The 26,354-nt window shown below is 44.2% G+C and overlaps 1 protein-coding gene across 4 annotated transcripts in view; it reads left to right on the top strand.

Moving 5' to 3' along the window:
• PDGFD (platelet derived growth factor D) overlaps positions 1-19,593 on the top strand; it is a 511,155-nt gene extending 491,562 nt beyond the window's left edge. For all 4 annotated transcript variants that reach the window (XM_068266882.1, XM_068266880.1, XM_068266883.1 and 1 more), the window contains one exon: positions 14,592-19,593. In XM_068266882.1, coding sequence (XP_068122983.1) covers positions 14,592-14,723 — 132 coding nt within the window. In that variant the 3' untranslated portion in view covers positions 14,724-19,593. The remainder of the gene's footprint in view (positions 1-14,591) is intronic.
• The last annotated feature ends 6,761 nt before the right edge of the window (positions 19,594-26,354 follow it).

Here is a 26,354-nt window from a genome sequence, read left to right as displayed (position 1 = left end):
TCTTATCAGCAAAGCCCATATACCATGCTCATGTTTTTTAATATAAAACACTGGGAAAATCCCAGAGCTGCCAGGCGGCTTGTTAACTTAAACGCTGCCCAAATCTCTCCTCTCATCCAAGACGCTTGCTCTCTCACTCTCTCTCCCTAGAAGAATCACAATTCTTTTTATTTTTTCAAGCAAAGTTCCCACTAGTGTCAGTCATTTCATTTTGCCCTGGTTTTAATAAAATATGAGCAAAGATTGTTGTGTGCTTATTGCTTGAATCCAAGAGAGCCTCAGGCGGTTTTCCAGTTGCGGAGTTAAAAAGAAACCCACATTCTAAAACTGGGCTAAACTGGTTCCAAAAACTCCATATGGTATATGTGTGTGTATACAATGTGGGTGCATATTCAACGGTCATCCTGAAAATAACAGCCACTTCAGTTCAATCAATTAAGGAAACCTTTTATTCATTTTAGACACACTGAGCCTGATGCAATTGTCAGATTCGTCAGCATTAATGTCTCCTCATTCAATTGCATTTAGCCCTAGGCATGGTGTTAAAAAACTCGCTTGGGCAGTCTTGTCGCCCTACGAGTTTTTTACACTCTGTCCTTTTGCACTTTGCATGCTGCCAGGAAGCGATGCTTCCCATTAGACATGAGCGTTGGCTTAGACCTGCAAAAAGCAGGTCTGAACACACTAACGCATGTCATCACCACTGCATCTGGGGGTCTCCTTTAATAAGCAGTGGCGGTGCTACTCTGGGGCTTGCCGGGGTTCAAGCCCCAGCTGACAAACTGTGAACCTTCCCGAAAGCCCCCCGAACCCACTCAGCGCAGTGAAGGGGGAGAAATGGAAACAGCGGCAGGGAAGGGGCCATCTCCCCCCCCTCTTCCCTCACCTTGGAGCTCCCCCTTCCTCGCTCCCCCTCCATAATTGAGCGGCTGGTAGCGGGCGGCAGAGAACACTTCCTCTATTCCCGGTGCGAGAGGGAGATCTGTGCAACACTAGTCTAACGTCACTGACTAGACCAGTCTACACTCCCTGTGTAGCTGCCAAAGGGATAGTGGTCTATGCTCCTGGTCGGCTCAGATGTCCCCCTTTTCTCTGTCATGTAATATTGGCTCTTGATATAAAGGCTGGGCCCACTAGAATTATCTTTGTATATATATGGTGGCCTGATGAAGGGTTTCAAAGAAAGCCCGAAATGAACGTGTGTCGCTGCCTATACCCAAACTCAATGTTAAGCCCAGTGTATTGATCATGCTATATGTCAAGCCAGACCATGCCTCTTTCGGTTTCACGAAAGCTTCCTTTTTTTGACGCTCATGAAGACCATGTACTGTACATGAATGAAAAAAGTTTTTTAATATTTTGTTTTGTACCAATAAAGTTTTCAATTCCGATTTTGTACTGCAAGATTGTGTTCAAGTATCTTCCTTGAAGGACACTAGTTCTCTCTAATTTAATAATTGTTGACAAGTGGGTGTGGTGGATCGCCCCTAAGAGGACTTCTTTTTTTACATTTTTGATTGTAAATAGGGTTTTCCCAAATATATACTAACTGGCTAGACCAGACCAGCAGACCACAGATCTCCCTCCCGCCCCGGGAATAGAGAAAGTGTTCTCTGCCGCCCGCTGCCAGCCGCTCAGTTATGGAGAGGGGAGCGAGGAAGGGGAACCCCAAGGTGAGGGAAGGGGGGGAGACTTCCCCCCTTCTCCACCGCTATGCCTGCTGCTCCCCTTCACTGCGCTGTCACCCCTCCTGCTGCTGGGGACACCTAATAGACCTGGCTATGGCTACCTATTCTGGGGAGACCTATACACCTGGCTACCTAAATTGGGACAACTCTAGGCCTGGCTACCTGTTCTGGGGACCTGGCTACCTATTCTGGGGACACCTATAGACCTGGCTACCTATTCTGTAATGTAGAATCAATGAAATAAAATTGATCTTTCTGCGGCTACCCGTCGTATCTGTCCCAATGTGGATCTAACAATCTCTGTTTTATCGGAGGTGTTACTTGTTTGAGCCGAGGTCCATTTTTAACCTGTTGCCGACCACTCCACATCGATTGGCGCGAACGCGGCGGCAGCCCCATGACTACTCCACACCAAATGGCGTGAAGTCCTGGGGTGGGGTTTTGCAGGAGATTGCATGCGCCGATGCGCGCGCATCTCCTTATGAATGATGGAGCTTTGCTCCACCATCAGTCTCCCGGCGGCGACTGCTGCTAGGAGACTGTTAGATAGCGAAACCGCCGTCTAATAACATTGTACATCGCTGCGATCTAAGGGAGCGCTGTACTGTGTGTCACACAGCTGTCCACGTGGAGGAAACAGGAGCGATCCGCTGTTAGGGCTGATGCCTATGACAACTGATCGCTGTCATAGGCTAGCAGAGGGAGGGAAAAAAAGGGGTATACAAATTATAAAAAAAAAAATGTATTTATTAAAAAATATATATATTTATTTAAAAAAAACCACCCTGGGAGCTATCACAGCCCACCAACAGAAAGCTCTGTTGGTGGGTAGAAAAGGGGGGGGGGTATCACTTGTGTGCTGAGTTGTGCGGCCCTGCAGCTTGGCCTTAAAGCTGCAGTGGCCCATTTAGAGAAAAATGGCCTGGTCTTTAGCGGGGTTTAACACTGCGGTCCTCAAATGGTTAAGAGGTTAATTTTGTTTATTTGCTATGCTGCTTGCGCTTCCTCCACGCTAGTTATTAGCTTGATTAAATGAACTGCCATTTCTCTGTTTAACTATAAGTTTAATTACCCAGTTTTCCTTTGTGTCCATACCATTACATTTTGGCACCCTCGAAGCGCGGGCCTGTGACATCACACTTCGTTTTGAGCTGAACAATTAAGTTGATAAATATTAATAATCATGATTTGCAGAGGAAGTAATTAAAATAAAATATTGCTTGGCTTACTCAATTATTTTCTATGAAAATGAAAATTATGATTTGTTTGCGGCACGTACGTCAACAACAGCATAATGAATAGCGTCCTGGAAAATGGATAATTGTAATAATTACTGTGATTAGATGTAGATAATAAACATGCTATTCGGTACTTCTTCCAATGAAAAGAGTAATTACTATGAAAATCTGGAGGTGTCTGTTGGCTTGAGACTGAGGTTTTATGCTTAGTTGCAGCTAGGCTATCGGAAGGCTATCGGCCGTTCCCATAGGCTTGGGTATGTAATAAGTGTGCAGGTGTATATGAAGAGCTGGTCAACCAGAAAGTTTTGTTTTATCTGCCAAGCAATAGATTCTTTTTGTTAATTTAAAGGGACTCTGAACAGTGGATAAACATGAACTTTGAACTTACCTGGGGCTACCTCCAGCCCCCCATAACTGGCGAGGTCCAATGGCACCCTCTGGATCCCCTCCATTCTCCCGCTGGTGGCTCCGGTAGTACATGAATTCATCTGGAGTCGTGCTCAACTACGCATGCGCGGCCCGTCTGCGTGCCCGTCGCACGCAGTTCATTGTCTCGAGAATCGTACAGAATACTCAGGCAACGGGCCTGTGATCGAGCCAGACGCATGGATGGGCTATGACTGCGCATTTACGCACGACTCCCGGTGAAGTCGCTTTGGGGGCTGGATAAAGCCCCAAGTAAGTTCAAATTCCATTCTATCCTCTGTTCAGGATCCTCTGCCTCAGAGGCTAGTCCTGAGGTCTCTCCATTTTGTTTCAACCTGGTGGGAGGTGGCAGCAAAATCCCTGATTTTCAGTGTGAAATTGATAATTTTTTTACTGATTGTACATACAATCGAGATTGTACCATATATGAGCACATCATCCAATCTTAAACGTTTACTTTGCTCACTGTGCAATCACCTTCAGAAGTCCTTAGTGGGTGGGACCTGAATGGCAACTGTGGCTTAAGTTGGAGGGTGTTATCACACTTGGGCAGATGGCATTTATCTCAGGCCCATTAGGACAGAGGATCATTGACTGACTGTTGTATTGGAACGTGGCGTGTGAAGCAGTAAGGAAGCTAAGCTTGTATTTAAGACACAATGGGCTCTATAGTGTGCTATTTAAAGGCTCTACTTTTGACATAGGAAAACAGTAAGCCACCCTGGTAGGCATTTTTCCATTTTAGACAAAAAGCCTGTTTGCTGCTTTATAAATAGGTCTCTTTAAATTAAAACATGCACTTTTCTTTTTTATAAAAAAAGGGCAAAAACATTGCTCTGGACTTCATTTTACTATAGTATTATTATATTTATTGTATTTATAAAGCACCAACATATTACGCAGCACTGCACATTAGATAAATGGGGGTAACATACAAGGCAGGACATACAAGGAGCTCACAACAAAAAAACTAAATCTCACAAATGTCTTTGATAAAAGTAGTTCAATGTCTTAATCTAAAGGATGTAGGTGGAGATAAAGGTGCATCTGGAGAGGATGCCTAGCAAAACGTATTATAGTGCTGATGCAGGGAGGTAGGCATGCATGAAAAAGTGACCCTTGGGGGCTCATTTGAAGGAATTAAAGGTGAGGTGAGTCTGATGGGTTGTGGGTAGTGATGTAGGGGAACAGCTTGCCTATGGGTGAGCTGCTTGCCAGTGAACACCTATGGGCAGCCTGGCCCTGTACTACTTCCGGGTCGCAATGTCCCACAGCAGTATGCATGTCCTAGCCCGGATGCGTTCATTAGCATGCATGCCTTGGCCTGGTGGTGTGCGTCATTGATGTCACAAAGCGTGCCTGGCCACAGGCACGCAATCAAGGATGCACACCGCCGGGCCAGGGCTTTCGTAATAATGAACACATCTGGGCTACGGCATGCATACTACTGTGAAACATTGCAACCCGGAAGTAGTACAGGGCCAGGCTGCCCATAGGTGTTTGCTGTCGAGCAGTTCGCCAGCATCACTAATGGTGGGAGTGAGTTCCAGAGAACTTGTGTATGGTAGTGAGAAGTGCGCAAAGCTATGTGAAGAGTGGGCGGGACGTTATATGCCTGTGGAGTGGATAAACTATGTAGGTCAGGTGAGTCTTGTGCACCGATTTGTAGGCCAAGCACAGAATTTTGAAGTTGATCATGGGATAGGGAGCCAGTGGAGGGCTTTACAGAGTGGAGTTGTGAAGGCACTGCGCTGAGTTGATCAGTCTGGCTGCTTCATTCATCACCGATTGAAGGTGGGCGATGCGGATTAGAAGGAGGCCTGACAAAAGGTAATTGCAATAGTCCACGGAAAGAAGATGAGGACATGGATGAGTTTGGTGGTGTCAGGGAATAGGTAGTTGCAGGTCCTGGAGATGCTGCGGAGGTGGAAGTTGCAAGATCGAGTTCTGAGCTCTATCTTACTGTATCGAAAAGCATTTGTCATTTTTATTTATGAATATCTTTTGGTTTTGGTTTTTTAGCAGCTAAACAGCTTATTCTGTCCTATAGAAAGGAGAGGGGGAGGGACAAACAGGAAGTACACTGCCGCAATTTCCAGCTTGTTGGAGGGAAGAGCACCTGTATTCACACTAGATAATCACTTTAATATGTTGACACCAAAAAGTCACTTGGTGAAATTAGGGAAGAGTAATTGTTCCTAATTAGACAAAATCTAATCAAAAGAATAACGTGAGGAACAAAAATTGTAACATACCCTCTTGTGCAGCCAATCAGCAAACATTGTCACGTCACTCTGATATATGGTCCACTAATTAATATGAAATGTGGTTTTATTGACCAGTCATCCTAAGTATAACAATTATTTTCTTTACTTAAGGTTTTTAGTTTTATTTTTAACTTAAAATAACTTTTGAACATTTTTAAGTTTTTTTTTTTGTGTTTTACCCCGAGTGTGTTTCTGTCTTTTAGTGTATTTCTGTTTTAATCATAGGTATTTCCCATATGATTTTATCTTCATTTAAAAAAAAAAGTTGAAAAAAATCAGCTTAATATGATACAAATACGTTAATGACATACACAGCTTCTTATCCATTATGTCCTCATTTACTCAAACTGTAAATCCTTTAATCTTCTTAAATTTGCAGACCACAGATTTTGATAAAACTCATGTAGTGATATCCAGTTTAGTTTAACTGTTCCTCTGTGCCCATCTCGATTATGGTGGTGTGTTAGTTTACTTAACGGATAATTGAACTTGTAGAGTAAATATGAAAAATTGACCCCAGAGTATCCTTTGATCAATAATGCAGTTGTAAAGGATTCCATATTTTTCCTCCTGGAACCATGAAAATTAGTGATCAGTCTGTCTGTGTCCTCTATGCAGAACGGGTCCTCTGCATTCCAAAGAAAAAAATCTCCACTCCTAGTTGAGCACAGAAGAACTAGCTACTAGCATAACTTCAAACTGTGCCTCTTTTGGTGGGACAGTCCCTCTTTGGGAACCAATTCCCTCTTTCTTCCTCATTTGTCCCTCTTTCAGGACTGATGTGCAGATCTGTGTAAATATGTGTATTTTTCTACTGAAAAATGTATTTACTTGACTCTAAACCTTATTTCCATCCCTTAACCATTTCCGGACCGAGGTGATAGAGATCTACTCCCTGTTTTGATGGGCTCCTAGTTGGCAGGGTGTAGATCTCTATCACCGGTGCCACCGCTCCCCGCCGCGATCGTGCGCACCGAACCGGTCGCACTTAGCTGTCTTATGACAGCTAAGGCTTCCGGGTATTGGCAGGAGCCGTCACTGATTGGCTCCCTGCCGTGTGATCGCTGTGAGCCAATCACAGCGATCACCCTCCGAAAGGCAACATAGTTGCCATTCCGCCTCCCTCTCCCTGTCACTGTGTGGATCTTGTGTGACAGGGAGAGACACACAGCCTGCAGCCGTGACAGGCTGTGCGATTTTAGCGTAAAAAAACACTTTTTTTATCCCGATCTCCCCCCCATGCATCCCTCCCAACCACCTCCCACCCATCATGGGTATGTGTAAAAATACACCCCAAAACACATTATACTATTTCTCCTGAGTATGGCGAGACCACATGTGTGACACTTTTTTTGCAGCATAGGTGCGCTAAGGGGCCCAAAGTCCTATAAGCACCTTTAGGCTTTACAGGGGTGCTTACAATTTAGCACCCCCCAAAATGCCAGGACAGTAAACACACCCCACAAATGACCCCATTTTGGAAACTAGACACTTCAAGGTATTCAGAGAGGGGCATGGTGAGTCTGTGGCAGATTTCATTTTTTTTTTGTCACCAGTTAGCAGAAATGGAAACTTTTTTTTATTTATTTTTTTTGTCACAAAGTGTCATTTTCTGCTAACTTGTGACAAAAAATAAAATCTTCTATGAACTCACCATGCCTCTTAGTGAATACTTTGGGGTGTCTTCTTTCCAAAATGGGGTCATTTGGGGGGTATTTATACTATCCTGGAATTCTAGCCCCTCATGAAACCTGACAGGTGCTCAGAAATTAAGAGATGCTTCAAAATGGGAAAATTCACTTTTTGCACCATAGTTTGTAAACGCTATAACTTTTACCCAAACCAATATATATAAACTGAATGGTTATTTTTATCAAAGACATGTAGCACAATAAATGTGGACAAAATGTATATAGAAATTTTACTTTATTTGACAAATTTTATCACAGGAAGTTAAAAAAAATCATTTTTTTGACAAAATTCATGTCTTTTTTGATGAATATAATACAAACTAAAAATCGCAGCAGCAATCAAATAGCACCAAAAGAAAGCTGTATTAGTGACAAGAAAAGGAGGTAAAATTCATTTAGATGGTAGCTTGTATGACTGAGCAATAAACCATTAAAGCTGTAGTGGTCTGAATGGAAAAAAGGCTCTGGTCCTTAAGGGGTGAAAAAACTGCGGTCCTTAAGTGGTTAAATTGATATAGTTCTTTCAAATGTCAATGTGAAGGAAAATGAACCAGGACAGAAAGGATCAGTGTGGTTTATATTATAAAACAACATATTTTTGTTATGAAAACTTTATGATATGGGTGACTAGGGTGTGTGTGGGGGGCGTGGTTAAGGGCGTGGCAGGGGCAAAGTGAAAAAGAGCAAGAGTGATACTTTCCATGACTGTTTACCCTCATATTTTTACCCAGTGCAGAAACAGCTTACTTCTTACTAAGCAGCAGGGTAGCATTATGCAGGGCCGGATTTCTACTTTTTGGTGCCCAAGGCCCGCTGTCATCATCGGCCCCTCCCCCCCCCCCCCCCCCCAACAGCATCCTTACCAACCACACACACAAACTTTTTCCCCCAGCAAACACAAAACTTTTTAACTGAAGCTACTGTAGAAATCATATTACACCCCACCATTTCAGCACTGGGTCCCTCTCTGGTCAAATGGGTTTCTGCAGTGTTCGAGCTTGGCTGTAGGTGAGTGTGTCCATACTGGGCATGTACAAGTAAAGTTGCCGCATTCTCAGTAGAACTAAGGCATTGTGTACTGCTTTTTACCTCCATGCACAAGCATTTCATTTTACTGAGCATATGCAAACCTTATTTGCACATGCCCAGTACAGATACGCTTGGCCACAGTCCTGCTTGCACACTTAAGAAACCTATTGGACCAGAAAGGGTCCCAGCACTGCAACTGTGTATGTGTGTGTGTGCATGTGTATGGAAGAAGGCAGTTATAACTGAGGAAGGTCAACTAGAGGAGGTGTATGCAGAGGGACAGAACTAACGCCTGGCAGACACAATGAGATTTTCTGGCAGATTTCCTGTCAGATTGATTTCCAATATGATTTCTGATCGATTATTTCTTTACTTCTATTGAAGATCAATCGGAAATTAGATTGGACATGTTGGAAATAATCGATTTCACAGTACATGTGCCAGAAAATCTCATCGTGCACACCAGGCATTAGGGACAGAAGGGTTGGTGTAAGGTAAGTGAAGGGCAGTTAAAACTGAAGAGGTGGTCATGGTTAGGAGAGATCAGTCAGGCTGGAATGAGGTAAGAAAGGATAGAGAAGATAGAGAAGGGCGGTCAGAACTGAGGGGGTGTTCAGGGTAAATAGGTCAGCCAGGGTAGGGGATGGTAACAATTGAAGGGCTAGCCAGGGCTCGTTTCCATAGGGGCAAGCAGCCCCCAGCATGTGCACCCCCCACCTACAGAAGCACCACAGCTTCCAGTTTGCCCCTCCATAGAAGCACAACAGTTCCCAGCATGCAACTTTTAAAGAGAAAAAAAAATTGGCACTAGATGCACCTGACAGCCTATGGTGGTGTCCTGGTGAACAACTCACTGTGCCTCCGGTTAGAAGATTCCACTCAAACCTGAAGAAAGGCAAGTTCCGGGCACCAGATGCGTTGCAAATAACTCCACTTTATTTCATCCCACCAAACAAATACATAGCACGGCTGGTCTGACAGCTGTTTCGCAAAGGAAGCGAGTTTTTTGTGAAACAGCTGTCAGACCAGCCGTGCTATGTATTTGTTTGGTGGGATGAATTAAAGTGGTGTTATTTGCAACGCATCTGGTGCCCGGAACTTGCCTTTCTTCAGTTTTCAGTTCCCAGCATGCTCCACCTCTCCATAGAGGCACCACAGCTCCCAGAATTCCCCTCATAGTATTGGGGTGTCCCCAGGGCCCAAGAGCAGGCTGCCGACCCTAACCCCCCAATGTGTATAGTGGTCCACGGTGCCCCTGCACAGTATTCACAGCAAGGTGCACTCACCTGTCCAATCGGCATGCTCCTCCTTCAGTCTGCGTGCATCATCCTTGTGGATGCCTCATCTCCATGACCTGGCGGCATGTACATACTTATGTGCCACTGGGCCATGGAGATGAGGCATCTGTGTGGATGAAGCCGGAGGCACCCAGAGGTGTGTATCAGCTGGACAGATGAGGGCACTCCGCTGCAAATACTCTGCAAAGGCGTCAATGATGACTATACACAGAGTGAAGAGGGGCATGCTAGGAGCTGTAGTGCCTCTATAAATGTGGGCATGCTGGGAGCTATAGTGCCTCTACAGAGGTGGGCATGCTGGGAGCTATAGTGCCTCTACAGAGGTGGGCATGCTGGGAGCTATAGTGCCTCTACAGAGATGGGGAATGCTGGGAGCTGTACTGCCTCTATAGACGTGGGCATTCTAGGAGCTGTAGTGCCTCTATGGAGGGGGGAAGCCTCCATATAGGTGGGCATTCTGGAAGCTATAGTGCCTCTGTATAGGTGGGGAAGCTGGGAGCTGTAGTGCCTCTATAAAGGTGGGCATACTGGGAGCTATAGTGCCTCTACAGAGATGGGGAATGCTGGGAGCTGTACTGCCTCTATAGACGTGGGCATGCTAGGAGCTGTAGTGCCTCTATGGAGGGGGGAAGCCTCCATATAGGTGGGCATTCTGGAAGCTATGGTGCCTCTGTATAGGTGGGGAAGCTGGGAGCTGTAGTGCCTCTATAAAGGTGGGCATGCTGGGAGCTATAGTGCCTCTACAGAGATGGGGAATGCTGGGAGCTGTACTGCCTCTATAGACGTGAGCATGCTAGGAGCTGTAGTGCCTCTATGGAGGGGGGAAGCCTCCATATAGGTGGGCATTCTGGAAGCTATAGTGCCTCTGTATAGGTGGGGAAGCTGGGAGCTGTAGTGCCTCTATAAAGGTGGGCATGCTGGGAGCTATAGTGCCTCTACAGAGATGGGGAATGCTGGGAGCTGTACTGCCTCTATAGACGTGGGCATGCTAGGAGCTGTAGTGCCTCTATGGAGGGGTGAAGCCTCCATATAGGTGGGCATTCTGGAAGCTATAGTGCCTCTGTATAGGTGGGGAAGCTGGGAGCTATAGTGCCTCTATAAAGGTGGGCATGCTGGGAGCTATAGTGCCTCTACAGAGATGGGGAATGCTGGGAGCTGTACTGCCTCTATAGACCTGGGCATGCTAGAAGCTGTAGTGCCTCTATGGAGGGGAGCAGGCTAAAGTGGGCATTCTGGGAGCTGTAGTGCCTCTGTATAGCTGAGCAAGCTGGAAGCTGTAGTGCCTCTATGGAGGGGAGCAGGCTAAAGTGGGCATTCTGGGAGCTGTAGTGCCTCTGTATAGCTGAGCAAGCTGGAAGCTGTAGTGCCTCTATGGTGGGTGGAGGGAACAAAAGGGTCACCATCTAATGCTGCTTCCTGGAGGGAGTTCAGGACCAGGTACTTACACAGGTTTGAAGTCAATCTGCAGCAGAAGGCACCCTTCCTGATCTCTATTCTGTACAGTGTCTTGCTTCAGCTTTCTCCCCACGTGCAGTCCGGGTGACTTCAGCACTCTCTCCCTCCCCCGTGCTTTGCTGTCAGGACTCAAAGGAGGGAGGGGGGAGTGTATACACAAACGTTCTGTGGCCTTCCTGATGAGTTCTGCTGTGCACAGAGGTCTGTCTCCTTCTCTGCCTGCGCCCTGGAGTTTCTGACATGTGTGTCCTATGTCTGCCCCAGCGGCGTGGTGAGACTTCCGTGCAGCACTTGATCCTATGCTGCCGCTGCCTGCTCTAATCAGCTGATCCGCTGCTAAGTTAACTTCCCTGGCGTTCCGCATTAGCCGCCCGCTGCGCACACACACAACATGCTGCAATGTGCAAAGCAATGCGGGCGGCTGCATGAAGGAGAGGTGACAGGTGGATAAGTGGCTTCCCAGTCGCCCCAAGAATTCCCCGCCCTAGGAACAGGCCTTGGAGGCCTGCCCAGAAATCCGGCCCTGGCATTATGGCAGCTCTAGAATGCAGCATACCATGGCTGGCACTCCACTACTTCTCTCTTCACCTCTCCTCTGTGTGACAGACTGGCTCAGTGGCACAGGTAGACGCAGAGTACCCCTTCAGGCCACACTATGAGGCACCTTCCACCCACAGATGACACAATCTCTTAGCAGCATTTTCCAAGTAGGCACTGTCTGTCTGTGTGCCTGGCTCTTCTACTGACCACATATGCTATTGCTCCGTTGTTATTGCCTGATGAAGCGGGAACCAAGAATTTGGTTTTTACGCTCATTTAGCTTCCTTTTATCCTTTTGGCGCCTCTGTTCTCCTGCATAATATTGAGTCCACCCTGGGTGGAGGGTTGAACCCCCTTTTTTCTCATCTACAGAGAGCGACTTCTTATTCCTGAGTGGGGTCTCCCCACCTGCCTTTACAGTGGTTGCCTAATGGTAACCCTGGTTGGTGAGTATTAATATTTACTCTATCTAGTAACCATTTACCAGTACATATTACACTATTGGGGCTCTTGGTATTCCTTGTTTTTATCTTAGCGGCCTTTGCAACGCCATGGCATTGTTTCAGAAAGGGGGAGTGGATAACCAACAAAATCTGGCTTTTATGTTACAAGTGGTCCGTTTTTAGACATTTTTCCCTCTGTTATTGCTTCTGCTCTCCGTCAGTGCAGTTTCTAAGCTAAAATGCACCCAGGGCGAGTGTGTAAAAATTGCGCCCCCCCCCCCCCCCCCAAGCAAGGTATGGGTTCCCGCAGTATAGGTTAGCCAGGTCTAGTTGCACTTAGTATAGGTAGCCAAGAATAGGTACCCCAGTATAGGTAGCCAGGCATAGGTGAGCCAGTATAGTTGCCCCCGCTATAGGTTAGCCAGGTAGGTGCCTCCAGTATAGGTAGCCAGTATAGTTGCCCCCAGTATAGGTTAGATAGGCAGGCGCCCCCGGTATAAGTTAGATAGGTAGGTGCCCCAGTACAGGTTAGCTAGGTGGGTGCCTCTAATATAGGTAGCCAGAATAGTTGCCCCCAGCATAGGTTAGATAGGTAGGTGCCCCCCAGTATAGGTTAGATGGGTAGCTGCCCCCCAGTATAGGTTAGATGGGTAGCTGCCCCCCAGTATAGGTTAGATTAGGTAGGTGCCCCCCAGTATAGGTTAGATTAGGTAGCTGCCCCCCAGTATAGGTTAGATTAGGTAGCTGCCCCCCAGTATAGGTTAGATTAGGTAGCTGCCCCCCAGCATAGGTTAGATTAGGTAGGTGCTCCCCAGAATAGGTTAGATAGGTAGCTGCCCCCCAGCATAGGTTAGATTAGGTAGGTGCCCCTCAGCGCAGGTTAGATTAGGTAGGTGCCCCCCAGGGTAGGTTAGATTAGGTAGCTGCCCCCCAGCGTAGGTTAGATTAGGTAGGTGCCCCCCAGTATAGGTTAGATTAGGTAGCTGCCCCCCAGCATAGGTTAGATTAGGTAGCTGCCCCCCAGCATAGGTTAGATTAGGTAGCTGCCCCCCAGGGTAGGTTAGATTAGGTAGCTGCCCCCCAGCGTAGGTTACATTAGGTAGGTGCCCCCCAGGATAGGTTAGATAGGTAGCTGCCCCCCAGCGTAGGTTAGATTAGGTAGGTGCCCCCCAGCGTAGGTTAGATTAGGTAGGTGCCCCCCAGGGTAGGTTAGATTAGGTAGGTGCCCCCCAGCGTAGGTTAGATTAGGTAGGTGCCCCCCAGGATAGGTTAGATAGGTAGCTGCCCCCCCCCAAGCATAGGTTAGATTAGGTAGGTGCCCCCCAGCGTAGGTTAGGTAGGTAGCTGCCCCCCATAATGGAGGGGGGAGCCGGAGCCGCGGGGAGGGCAGCCCGACCTCTCCCTCCCTCTCCCGGGCCGCCCTCCGTGCTCCCCCCTCAGATGCAGAGCGCAGCGGCAGCCAGGGAGGGAGCGCTGTATACAACGTACCTTCCTGCGTTCCAAGCGCTGCTCTCTTGCCGCCGGTCTCTTCCTCTCTGCCGCCTATATGATGATACACACGCTGGTTCCTGTTTAGCCGGAACCAGCGTGTGTATCATCGTATAGGCGGCAGAGAAGAAGAGACCGGCGGCGAGAGAGCAGCGCTTGGAACGCAGGAAGGTACGTTGTATACAGCGCTTCCTCCCTGGCTGCCGCTGCGCTCTGCATCTGAGGGGGGGGCACGGAGGGCGGCCCGGGAGAGGGAGGGAGAGGTCGGGCTGCCCTCCCCGCGGCTCCGGCTCCCCCCTCCATTTCAGCGCCCACCTCCCAACAGCTCCCGACAGCGCCCCGGGCGGCGGCACGGGCCGCACGGCCCTAGAAACGGGCGTGCTCTCCGTGCTGATAGTTTGGGTTTTATATTTACACTGGAGGTCTGCCTTAATATAAACCTTGGAAGTCCTGTGGTCAGAAAATGAGGGACAGCAATAAAGTCTTGGTGGGACTTCTCTTCCTCACAAAGGTTTGACTTGTTGCTAACTTGCTGCATTTGGGATTGATTCATAAAGCTTACTTATTTTTCATGTTAACTTTAACAAGACCTAATGATTGAGAGAAACAAATACGAAGATAATTAATGAGATGAAGAGAGATAAAACATGAGTTAAGTCAAACAAGGAGAGATAAATCATGAGTAAAGTTAGATAAGGAGAAATAAGTCATGAGTTAAATAATTTAAGGTGAGATAAATTGTGAGTGAAGTGAGATAATTAAACAAAAAAGCTTTGTGAATCAGCCGCCTTGTCCCTGTTCGAGAAATGTCATGTCTGTCATTCTGCTTACTCTCAGACTTTTTCCATGTTAGGTGAAATCAACTCCAGCACTATTTATGTACTAAATAATAATAATCATAACTCACGTGGATACCACTCGCATAATTCGTTTATGAAACCAACAACATTCAGGTTCGGGTTGTTGGGTGGAAACGATTAAGAAAAATATGATACATATTAATGGGGAGCATTCTTGCTTTGTAGGTGCTGAGGGTCATGCCTGAAGTTGGACTCAATAAGAAGAAGAGTAAAGCCAAGAATATGGCCATCATAGACATTCAGCTGGAGCACCATGAAAGGTGTGATTGCATCTGCAGTTCCCGGCCTCCTCGATAGAGAGCTGATTGAAAGAAAAGAAGACATTCTAACCAGTTCACAGACTTTTGTTGAGTCATCATGATTGCCTTCCATGGAGTCAACAGTTGATTGTCCTTCAGATTTCAGTATGCGTTGCGCTTGAGGATAATGTTGCTGTTCCTGTTGACATCATTTTTGCAAATTGTGCGCCATCTTAGTGAGTTAAGAGTACCTGTCACAATGCGGGGACTAAGTTTTGGTTACATAAACACTACAGTATGTGTAGTAGTAATTTACAGTGAGTTAATAAAATGGTGCATACTGGTTCCAGTCAATTTCATAGACTAGACAGCCTTACGCTATGGTAGTCATGGTGCTTCGTCTGCTCCAAAAAAAAAACACTTTTTTCTCTTAAGTAACAGGGATTCTGTAAATATACAGTAAGCTAAGAATGGAGTTTTATATGTAAAATCTGTAAAGTAAATTCTTTTTGGTATTTACTATTTTAGGAACATCCTCAAACTTAGCTTACCCATGTTTAAAGTGTAACCGAGGCGGCGTGACATGATGAGATAAACATGTGTATGTACAGTGCAAAACATATTAATAACCAGGCTGTTTTTTTTTAATTATTTTACTGCTTGAAAGAGTTAATTTTTAGGCATGCACGTGGCAACTTCTGTCTTGTTGGTACCTTGTTGAGAATATAGTAAACCTTACTGATAAGTAAATTACAGCCATAAAAATTTTCCTGGCAGAATACAACTTCTGAGGGCATGAGATAAGTACAGTAGAAAACGGTCAATAGTCCATGTATTTTAACTCTGGGATACTAAATAGGTTGCCATTTTGCAGAGACAATAAAACATTCAATCTACTTTGTAAAAGTTTTAATATAAAAAACAAAACAAAACATGAGATATCTTAAAAAAATAAAAATAAATAAATAACAGTAGCAGGATAAATACAATTGTTTATCTCATCAGTTTTTCACCTCGGGTTCACTTTAAGTGTACATAAAATGATGGAGCTGTGATCAGTTATGCCTCATTACTGAATTAATCTCATTTTATATTACCAGTATGTCACCTATTCTGTGCCTATACTATCTACTCTGCACTAAAGGTGCGTACACACGCTGAGCGGATCGTTCAGAAACAGCCTTATCAGTCCGCCGACAGCGTGTACACACGTGCTACTGTCGGCTGAACGTCCGCCCAGCGGGAGGGTCCGGCGGACCCACCATTGCCAGCGGTAGTGCGTGTGTACGCACCTTAATACTTTTTAACTGTCTAACATGTTCCTTTCCTTCTCTGTTTGTAAAGTGTATGTCTGCACTACTTATCAGGTCTGTGCAGATTTTATCAGCACTCCATTCATGAGATTTTTCTTATTGTAAACAAAGAAATTGAGTTGCAGAATCAGTGTTTGCTGAAGTGTAGATAAGATCAGCGCAGAGATGTGTTAAAGCGGGACTGTCACCATAAAAATCAAATTTCAACAGCAACTGGTCTGAGTGTATGAAGTGATACAGATGCTAATTCTGCATTCAGTGATGCTAATTCTGCATGCAGTGCAGACAGGCAGAATACTGCAGGCAAATTTGGTCACAGTAGGTTAAATTGGTTGCAGCACTATGTTAAGACATTTTGGCCCATATGCTAATTATTTTTTTATCCAGACTTTTCAGCTAGGTGATATTTTCACACCTTGTCCTACAATGGGCTTGATTCACTATACGGCACGCCTTATCAAAGTTAACACGCCTTATCAGAGCAGCATAGCGAGCGCTACGAACCTGCAGGGGCTCAGGGCAGGATTCTCGTCATTGCCAATTAGCAGGCATAAGTTTGTAGAGCTCTCTATGCTACTCTGAAAAGGCGTGTTAACTTTGATAAGGCGTGTTAACTTTGATAAAGCATGCTATTTGTCTAAGTGAATCAAGCACAATGCATTTTGAACCACCAGCAAGCAAGAAAATGATCAAAATAATGTTGATAGCACTTTTTCACCAACATCTGGGTATGTTTTCACTTGTAAAATGCTGCAATTGTTAATTTAAAGGGAAGATTAAAATTGTATCCTAGGAGACAACTCAGAAGAAAAATTTAATTGCATATGGGCCTCCTGCTCTTGTGCAAGATAATATGTTTTTTATTTTGACAAAATTTATGCTCATACACCGTCCATTCGTATTCTCTGACACAGAGGTCCCCTTGTAGGGCTGCCAGTTTGATGGGCTACCTAAGCCCTGGGCTGGCCAGTCAGTTACACTGAACAGGGACAACACCATTGCCAAGTAGTGATGGTCAAGTAGATGCAAATAACTTTGAGTTGATGCAATTTTTTATGCAGCTTTAAAACGAACCAATCAAATCCTGCTGATGTAAAATTCATTTTCAATATGCATACATTTGCATAAAAAATTGCATCAACTTGAAGTTATTTGCATCTACTTGACCATCACAAGTGCCAAAATCTGTAAAATAAATCTGTACTGAAACAAATATGGAGCAGCACCCGCTCCGGAGGAAGAGAAGAGAACCAAACCAGAGTCCAGACAGCTAAATATGAAAGCATTCCCTCTGTCCATACTCTGCATAGGCTGCAGAAAACTCAGGTGGAGCTGCTAATAAATTTAGCAATGTAAAAAACAAGTGTGAAACAATATTCAACTGGTCTGATGTCATGTGAAAGCATATTGCCACATCATTGAAGCTAATTGATAACAGTGCTGGCTGCAAGACAAACTACTATTATTAAATACTGTAATTGCTGAGCAAATAAAGGAGAGAAAGTTCTCTGCAACCCGCCTTCCCCCCCACCCCAACCAGGCAATGTGCACTGTATAAAAGGAAATCGGTCACCCCCCACATTCCTCTCACTTAAGTTGAGCTTTAACAAAACACAAATGCACTACAGCAAGAGGTGAAGCATTATTAATAAATATACATTAAACATTCAAAAACAGAATCACAAGAAATCCTGAATAACCTACATACAGTCTATGAAATTAGGCATCTGATACATTTTGTACAAATGTTTTTTTTCTGTATTTGAAGCTCAAGAACCTTTTCCAGTTGAGTATATACAGTATACTGTACAGTATATACTCGAGTATAAGTCTAGAAATGTAGGTCTGATTCACTTCATAAAAGTATGGGGGCTGACTTATACACGAGTCACAGGCAACACTGAGCACACGGAGTAATGTGTGTACTAATAGTGACATTCCCATTTTCAGCAATGTACCCAGTGGTAAGTGATACTCTGAGGAAAGGAAATGCCAGGAAAAACAGGTGTTAAAGTCCTGGCCACAACAATTACCAAGAAAAGGGGCAGGGGGGAAATACTGAGCTGCATAAAAAGGGGTAAATAATTGCAGCACTTGGGGGCCTGGAGGAGGTATTGGCTGCACTTAAGGGACAGGAGGGGTTAATGGCTGCAATACTGTGTGCAGTCATTAAGCCGTCCTAAATCCCGTGTGCAGCCATTAACTTTGCTGGGTAGACTTATACTTGAGTCAATAAAAAATTCCAGCTTAAGAGGGTTGAATATTGTAGTCGACTTATACACAAAGTTGACTTATATTCGAGTATATACGGTATATACTCTTCCTTTCTTTTTGGATGTTGGCCTTTAATGTTAATAATAGAATACAGAATTGCATGCCTTTTACAGTATCAATTCATGAAGTCTACATAAAAAAAAAATCCTAAAATCCTTTACAATTTTCAGTGCAGTACAAGTTTTAACAAAGTTTTCAGGAAACAAATAGCCATAATAGGAGCACGTTGATCAAATGTCCTGGGGCAACAGTGTTCAGAGAGTAGTGTCCACTTATTATGACTACTTCATTAAAAAAATTCTTGCCTTTCACTTGCTTGTCCCTGTATCACAAAAATGTTTGCAAAGCGTATGTGCTGGAAGGAACAACATCTATTTTGTTTCTTTTCTGTTAGATATTAGGGTAGCCTTCAGCCACAACAGAGCCCTGTTCAGGAGGGTATTTGTTTAGTTTTACATTGTTTTTTTTGTTTTATAAAATTTTAACAAACGTATTTAACAAATGCCATGCATGTCTGTGTTTTGCATCTGTTGTCTAATGATACTTTCCAAAAGCTGCCACCTAACATGTTTAATTATTGTTTAGTAAAGCAATTATGAGGGACTTTTAAAACCACCAAAGTTAGGCTTACATGGCTTTAAAAGAATATTTCAGGAGTTATATAACAAGCTTTTTTATTTTCTTTGTTTTATACAGGCAGTATTCTTTTATTATTATTTTATAACCTTGAGTAAATTGTCAGTATTGCAAGAAACATTTTAAGGTGTAGCAATTTATTTAGGTATGGTGAGAAGTGTTGCTTATTTTTATGGTTTTCATTTGTTATTTTACTATCTCATTCAGCATCTCAGTAACAGAACTGCTTATAAATTTAGAGAACAAATTGTGCAATTTAAATCAAAAACAAACAAAAAAGAAAAATATTGAAGAAAAATTTTTTTTTTGCTTTTTTCTCTTATTGAGTTATGTTTACTGCGGTCAATTTGTATAATTTAAATACCGGTAATCTTCTTTAAATTAAATAGTGTCGCTGTATAGTGCTTTGTAGAATGTCCTTTATTTATATTGGAAAATGTTCTGAACTAAAAATATTTTTTTATATTACAAAGAAATGGCATGCCAAGTATAAAACATTTACCAAACTGCAATCTGCTTCAATAATCAACTGTGTTGGGTTCCAACAATTTCACCAACCAATTTTCAATTTAACTTTAGATTTATTGAAACAGTAAACCAAGATTATGCACATTTCCACTCTACATTTAATGCTTAAGTTAAATAATAAAATAATGCCGTCTAGTGCATATCTAAAAAGTGTTCCTATTTCTTTTTTCATGTATATACTATTGTTTCAGCATATTTCCTAAAGTGAAATAAAACTCAAAAATACAACATAATTTATGACTGATTTTTTTTGTCATCTCTGAGTGTACTTTTTGTATATACTCGCATACAAGCCTAATTTTTAAGCATAAAAAATGTGCTGAAAAGTTTCCCCCTCGGCTTATATGCGAGCCCGTGGAGCAAAACAGATGGTGGAGCAGGCTTTGTTAATGGCAGAGGAGCGTAAGTATTGTGCACTAGTGACCCTGCTCTTACCAGCTTGTGCCCTGCTGTGTCTGTGCCCCCATCCCCTGCAACATGGTGTGCAGAGTGCGCTGCTCATGACTACCTGTGTCCCCTGGCTTGTGGAGTGGAGAGTGCAAGCAATGTGTCAGCAGTGCAATGAACGGGGATTCTTCCTGTGTGGCAATCATTGTGTCTCATGTCTATAGCACCGTCTAGTGGCTTAGACACAGCAGTATGATCCTGGGGCACCTCTGGCTATGGGGAGGGGGAGGAACATCTGGCTAATGTGAGGGGGCTATACTGGGAAGGGGGATTATACGTGAGTCAATCACTTTTTCCTGGTTTCTGAGGGAAAAGTGGGTACCTCAGCTTACACACAGGCCGGCTTATATGAGAGTATATACGGGTAAGTTTACTTTTCTTTTTGTGACATTTTTATCTTGTTCTGAATTAAGGTGGTCTGTAGTATGGGAGTTGCAATGCCCTTCTCTGGCTAGATTAAAGAGAGCCCTAGGTGGCTGGCAACACAGAAGAGAGTTACTTACCTAGGAAGAGGGAAGCCTTTGGATCCTCCAGAAAATTTCCATGTCCTCCTCACCCCTACCACTACTGCCTGAGACCCTTCTGAAGATCGCAACCAAGCTTCTCTTCGTGCACAACCATGGCCATGCTGCACGAGCAGCTCCGGCTTACTGCACAGGTGTGGGTGTATTCGCACAAGCGCAGTACATCTCACGTGCATAAAGAAGAGCGTGGTCCCCATCAGCAATCAGACAAGCTCTTGTCAAATTTCTTTTGGGTTTCCATGAGGGCCAACAGTGAGGGCCAGGGGAATGTTTGAAGCCATTAAAAGATCCAGAGGTTTCCCTCTTCTCAGGCAAAGATCTTTCTTTCTCTAATCTGCCTCGGGTACACTTTAACCACTTATTACACAAGTACAGTATATCTACATCATCTGTGGCTTCATCCAAGCCACAACCACGCAGATATACGTTTTGCTCTGGTGGCTTCCCTGTGCACGATCGGGCGTGCTCCTCGCACTTTAAGCTGCATCACTAATTGATCTAAGGGGAAATAAGTCCCTTTAACCAATTAGCGCCCCCCTCCCCCTGCGGATGAACGATCGCCGCTGTAGCAAACAGCGGTGATCCTTCATCTCTTCTCCTCTGTGCCAGAGATCTGTTTAAAAAAGTATGTGTAGCAAGCTTGGCTCTCCTCTCCTTTATCCAGCGATAATCCTGCAGCGGCAGCCTCTGTATTCAGCATTACAGCCAGCTCCGTACTGCCCCCTACACGAGTCCCGGCTTGATGACGTCATCAAGCCAGGACTCGTGTATGGGGCAGTACGGAGTTGGCTGTGAAGCTGAATACAGAGGCTGCCACTGCAGGTTCATCACTGGATAAAGGAGAGGTGAGCCAGGCTTGCTGGACTTGCTTTTATTTACAGATCTCTGCCTAATGGGGGGGGGCTTCAAATCTGGAAATCTGGGGGGATCCTAACTATGGGGGCACATATGGCTATCTATACTCGGTGGGGACCAAATTACGTAACTTATTTAGCTATTTCTAATGGAGGGAGCTTACACCTGGGGCACATCTGGCTAGCTATGCTTTGGGGGAGGGGGGTAATAACAGGGTCACTTCTGGCTATCTAAACATGGGGGGTGCTGACCTAATAATGGGCACATCAGGCTATATCCTGGGGGGCTAATTCCAGGGGCACATCTGGCTATCTATGCTGGGAGAGCCTAATACCAGGGGATACATCTGACTATACTAGGGGGGCTGATATTGGGGGACACCTCTGGCTATACTGGGGGGTTGATACTGGGGACACACGTAGCTATCTACCCTGAGGGGGGCCTAATACTGTGGCATGTTTCTTATATACTGTAGCACTTTTAATTTTAAACTAGAATTGGTAAAACTGAGAAATATTGATTTTTCTCTCCCCCCCCCCCCCCCCCTCTCTTTTTCCCATTAAAATGCGTAGAAAACAAAATTTTTCATGAGACAAAATACCAGTTAATAAAAGTCTAATTTGTCCTGAAAAATATGATATCTAGATCATTTAGGTGTCATGAGTGAGAGTGAGGATAAAGTTATGGCCGATTAAATAGGGACATAGCTAAAAAGGCCAAAACTGCTCTGGTCCATAAGGGGAAAACAAGGTCTGGATGTGAAGTGGTTAAGGACCTCGGTTTATAACATAGAGAAAACATTCAGTTTATCTCCACTTCTTTGTCTTTGGCAAGTATCTCCACTTTTTTTCTCTTTGATGAGCCTGAATAAGATCTTCTCCAAAAAGGCAACAAGGCTTTATCACCACAATCCGTATGTTGGAGGCCTATTTTGTATCACAGTGTGTGGAAAGCATCTTCATCTTCCTGCTTCCCGCTCTTCGCAAAACCAGTTGTCATTATTGCATGCTACTTAAAGTGAACCTAAAGCCGATAAAAAAAAATGAGATTAACTCACCTGGGGCCTCCCTCAGCCCCCTGCAGCCGATCGGTGCCCTCGCAGCTCCGCTCCGATGTCCCAGGACCCGCCGGTGAGCACTTCCGGTTTCGCCGTCACCGGCCGACAGGCATGGGAACGCGAGTGATTGTTCGCGTTCCCAGCCTGTATATCGCCCCCTATGCTGCTATTGCGGCCAGGAGGCCGCAATAGCAGCATAGGGGACGATATACAGGCTGGGAACGCGAACAATCACTCGCGTTCCCATGCCTGTCGGCCGGTGACGGCGAGCGACGGCGAAACCGGAAGTGCTCGCCGGCGGGTCCTGGGACATCGGAGCGGAGCTGCGAGGGCACCGATCGGCTGCAGGGGGCTGAGGGAGGCCCCAGGTGAGTTAATCTCATTTTTTTTTATCGGCTTTAGGTTCACTTTAATATTACAATGATAGAAACCTACATTTTCATTCTCTTCAAACTTGCATCACCTCCACTGCACATTGGAGGAACGGAGGTGGAGAAAGTGCCCTGTGTCCGCCTCCTGGGCACCACCATCTCCAACACACTGAAATGGAAGGCAAACACTGTTTCCATCCAGAGGAAAGCCCAGCAGAGGCTTTACTTCCTCCGCCAACTGAAGAAGTTCGGCATGTCACGTAAACTCCTGACGAACTTCTATACCGCAACCATCGAATCCGTCCTCTGCTCTTCCATCCTTGTCTGGTATGCTGGCTCCACCGAAGGCGACAGGCGCAAACTACAGAGGGTCATCAGGTCAGCGGAAAGGATCATCGGGAACACACTCCCTGCCCTAGACTTCCTCTACAATGCCAGACTACGCTCCAGAGCACTGAAGATTGCCAAGGACACCTCCCACCCTGGCCACCAGTTTTTCAATCAGCTCCCCTTGGGGCGGAGGTATCTGAGGTACCGGTCCATCTCCACAAAGACCACGAGACACAAAAACAGCTTCTTCCCCTTGGCTGTAATTTCACTGAACTCCATTAACTCTGCCCATGCTCTCCCCCCGTAGGCTGCCCCCCCCCCCCCTTGACTCTCTGCAGGCCATCCATGTGACAGATGTGCTTAGAAAAGTAAAAGTTTATGTATATATATGTTTGGATCCAGTTTGTGTTTGAAAAGTTTTTTTTGTATATGTTCGTTAATATGAAGTGATGCCACTATGCTCTATGCTATGCTGTCTCTTATGTTTCTATGTATGTGCCCTGTACTCATGTGCCAAGCCCAATTCCGGGCATGACCCAGTCATGCTTGGCGAAATAAATGCGATTCTGATTCTTCTTGCAGCTCACATTAAAACTAAAATTCAACCACCCTCATCCATTGAATGTTGTATGTCCTCATTTTAAATATACTGCAAGTTGGCTGAGGCATGAACAGCACTTGGTCAAAAAACATTGCCAGCCATGGTCCTTAGGAACCACCTGTGATTAGCCAGACCCACAGGGTAGCAGTAAATAAGCAGCACGCCTCCATCCATCACAAATCCCAAGTAGCAATCGTTTGTAAACTAGACCATAAAAGCAAAGAGAGTAACAAATTAACAATATCGCCTCCAGTATCCGAATTCCCTTTGTGATTGATTTGTTTGGTTTGTATATTATTAGATGTTAATCTTTTTGTTAGCCATTGACTTTTAGTCTCCAAGAATAAATTAATCCATGCCAGCCACCCATCAAGCCCTGTTTGAGTCTGTTTTACCAATTTTTGGAGACAGGAACAGGGGGTTTATCTACTCCTTTTGCTTGGGGGGAAGTTGAAGGTAACTACCCCCACATCTGAAGAAATAATCTCTAAGTGGGTGTCTTAGTGCTGAATCTGCCTTTAAAGTGGACCTTTGGTGTAAACTGCCCATTTTACGTGTTCTTTTTTCCGATAACGTTATAGTTATCTTCTTGGCAATCAGTTTTGGGGCATTGTGTCCATCAGCTTCTGGAGCGTAGGCCCCTCTCCCTGCTGAAATATGCCATGGGTTTCTCTCTATCTTGATATTTATACTTGGGAAGAGGGAAGTGCTAACTGCTATTTAACAACAATAACATTTCTTTAGTGCTTTTTTCCCATAGGACTCAAAGCGCTTAGGCTCTCTCTCAGTAATTGGTAGTAGGATGAAGTGTTAACACAACAAAATTATATTTCTGCAAATGTCAAACTGAACAGGTGGGTTTTCAGTCTGGATTTAAACACGTCCAGAGATTCAGCTGTCCTGATCTGCTGAGGTAAAGAGTTCCATAATGTAGGAGCGGCATGACAGAAGACAGACGTTTCCAAATGGACTCTGGGTATGACTAGATTATTAGAACCTGTGGATCTGAGATTGTGGGGATTGCTACGCAGCTGCAACATTTCTTTCACGTATCCAGGGCCCAGATTATGTAATGATTGAAATGTCAGTAGGCCGATCTTGAATAGGATCCTCCATTTTATAGATATCCAGTGAAGGGAGTGCAGGACTGGCGTTATGTGGCAGTGACGGGGTTGGTCGGTTAACAGTCTGGCTTTACTCCTGCCTATCAGTTATTATTGATTAAATAATTTGAGATAAATGAATCCACAACAATGAAAATCCACAACTGCAGTATCGCTGACATCAATCCTACAATAGCTAGTATCTACGCACTGAATTCCTATCAGCTACATGTTTAAAGAAAGTAATCAAAAATTGTAGTGATGTTAAACAAGACCGCCTGATAATTGTGGAATTCAATGAACCGGTCTCCGCATTATTGCATCCTTCAATCTTGGATCCATAAAGAAAGTCTCTACAACACTTGGGCCCATATACAATTAACTTTTTCTCCTGAGTTTTCTCCTGGGTGATATTTTTACATTTTGTCAATAATATGCATTTTAACCATTTCACCCCTGAGGGGTTTTACCCCTTGAACACCAGAGCAATTTTCACCTTTCAGCGCTCCTTCCATTCATTCGTCTATAACTTTATTATTACTTATCACAATGAAATGAACTATATCTTGTTTTTTTCACCACCAATTAGGCTTTCTTTAGGTGGGACATTATGCCAAGAATTATTTTATTCTAAATGTGTTTTAATGGGAAAATAGGAAAAAATGTGGGAAAAAAATATTATTTTCAGTTTTCGGCCATTATAGTTTTTAAATAATGCATGCTACTGTAATTAAAACCCATGAAATATATTTGCCCATTTGTCCCGGTTATAAAACCGTTCAAATTATGTCCCTATCACAATGTTTGGCGTCAATATTTTATTTGGAAATAAAGGTGCCGTCGGGGGTAAAGTGGATAAGCGATCAGTAAGCAAGAAAATGCTTAAAATAATGTTGCTATTCCTTTTTCATTTACTTTTTTAGTTGAAAAGTGCTGAAATGTATTTTAAAGTGAAGATTAAAAATGATCTCCTAGGAGAAAACTCAGGTGAAAAAGTGAATTGCATATGTCCACTAGTGGGCACTGCAGAGTACTGAACGAGACTTTACCTTTTACACTCAAGTTCACAAATCTTACAGTAGAATAATTTTTTTCCTCCTTGACAGAATCACACTTTAATTTGCTTTGGATTCCTCCATGGGCTCTACTGGCTGGTTGGACCATTCCCCTTTATACCTACCATTTAAATATCCCCCAGAGATCACCCAAGTCATGGAAGTTGAATTATTATCGTAGCACAAATATATGGTTTGCTCATACATGCTCTAGATGGTTATTGGTCAAACTGGGTGCCATAGAGGAAAAAAAGGGACCAGGAGACATTATATTATTATTACAAAAAAATAAAACAGCAAGATGCTGTCTCTCCATCTAATCATATTCAACTAAAGATATTTAAACTAAGACTGGACCTCAGATGTCATATACTACACAAAAATGAATGGGTGTTGCACCAAGCTAAAACATTCTATTCCCAAGACAACAAAGCCAGTAAGCTTTTAGCAGAAAAACGGAAAGAAAAGCAGGCAAAGGCAAAAATCCATAAAATCATTCACCTGTTAAATAAAAAAAACTATTTAAAAAACCTAAAGACATAGACGCCATGTTTAGAAATTGCTATAATTCCCTTTCTAACCGAAAATAAGACCC

Source organism: Hyperolius riggenbachi, chromosome 2 (genome assembly GCF_040937935.1).
Source record: "Hyperolius riggenbachi isolate aHypRig1 chromosome 2, aHypRig1.pri, whole genome shotgun sequence".
In the NCBI taxonomy this organism is placed as follows: domain Eukaryota; kingdom Metazoa; phylum Chordata; class Amphibia; order Anura; family Hyperoliidae; genus Hyperolius; species Hyperolius riggenbachi.
This window is presented reverse-complemented; position numbering and strand designations above follow the sequence as displayed.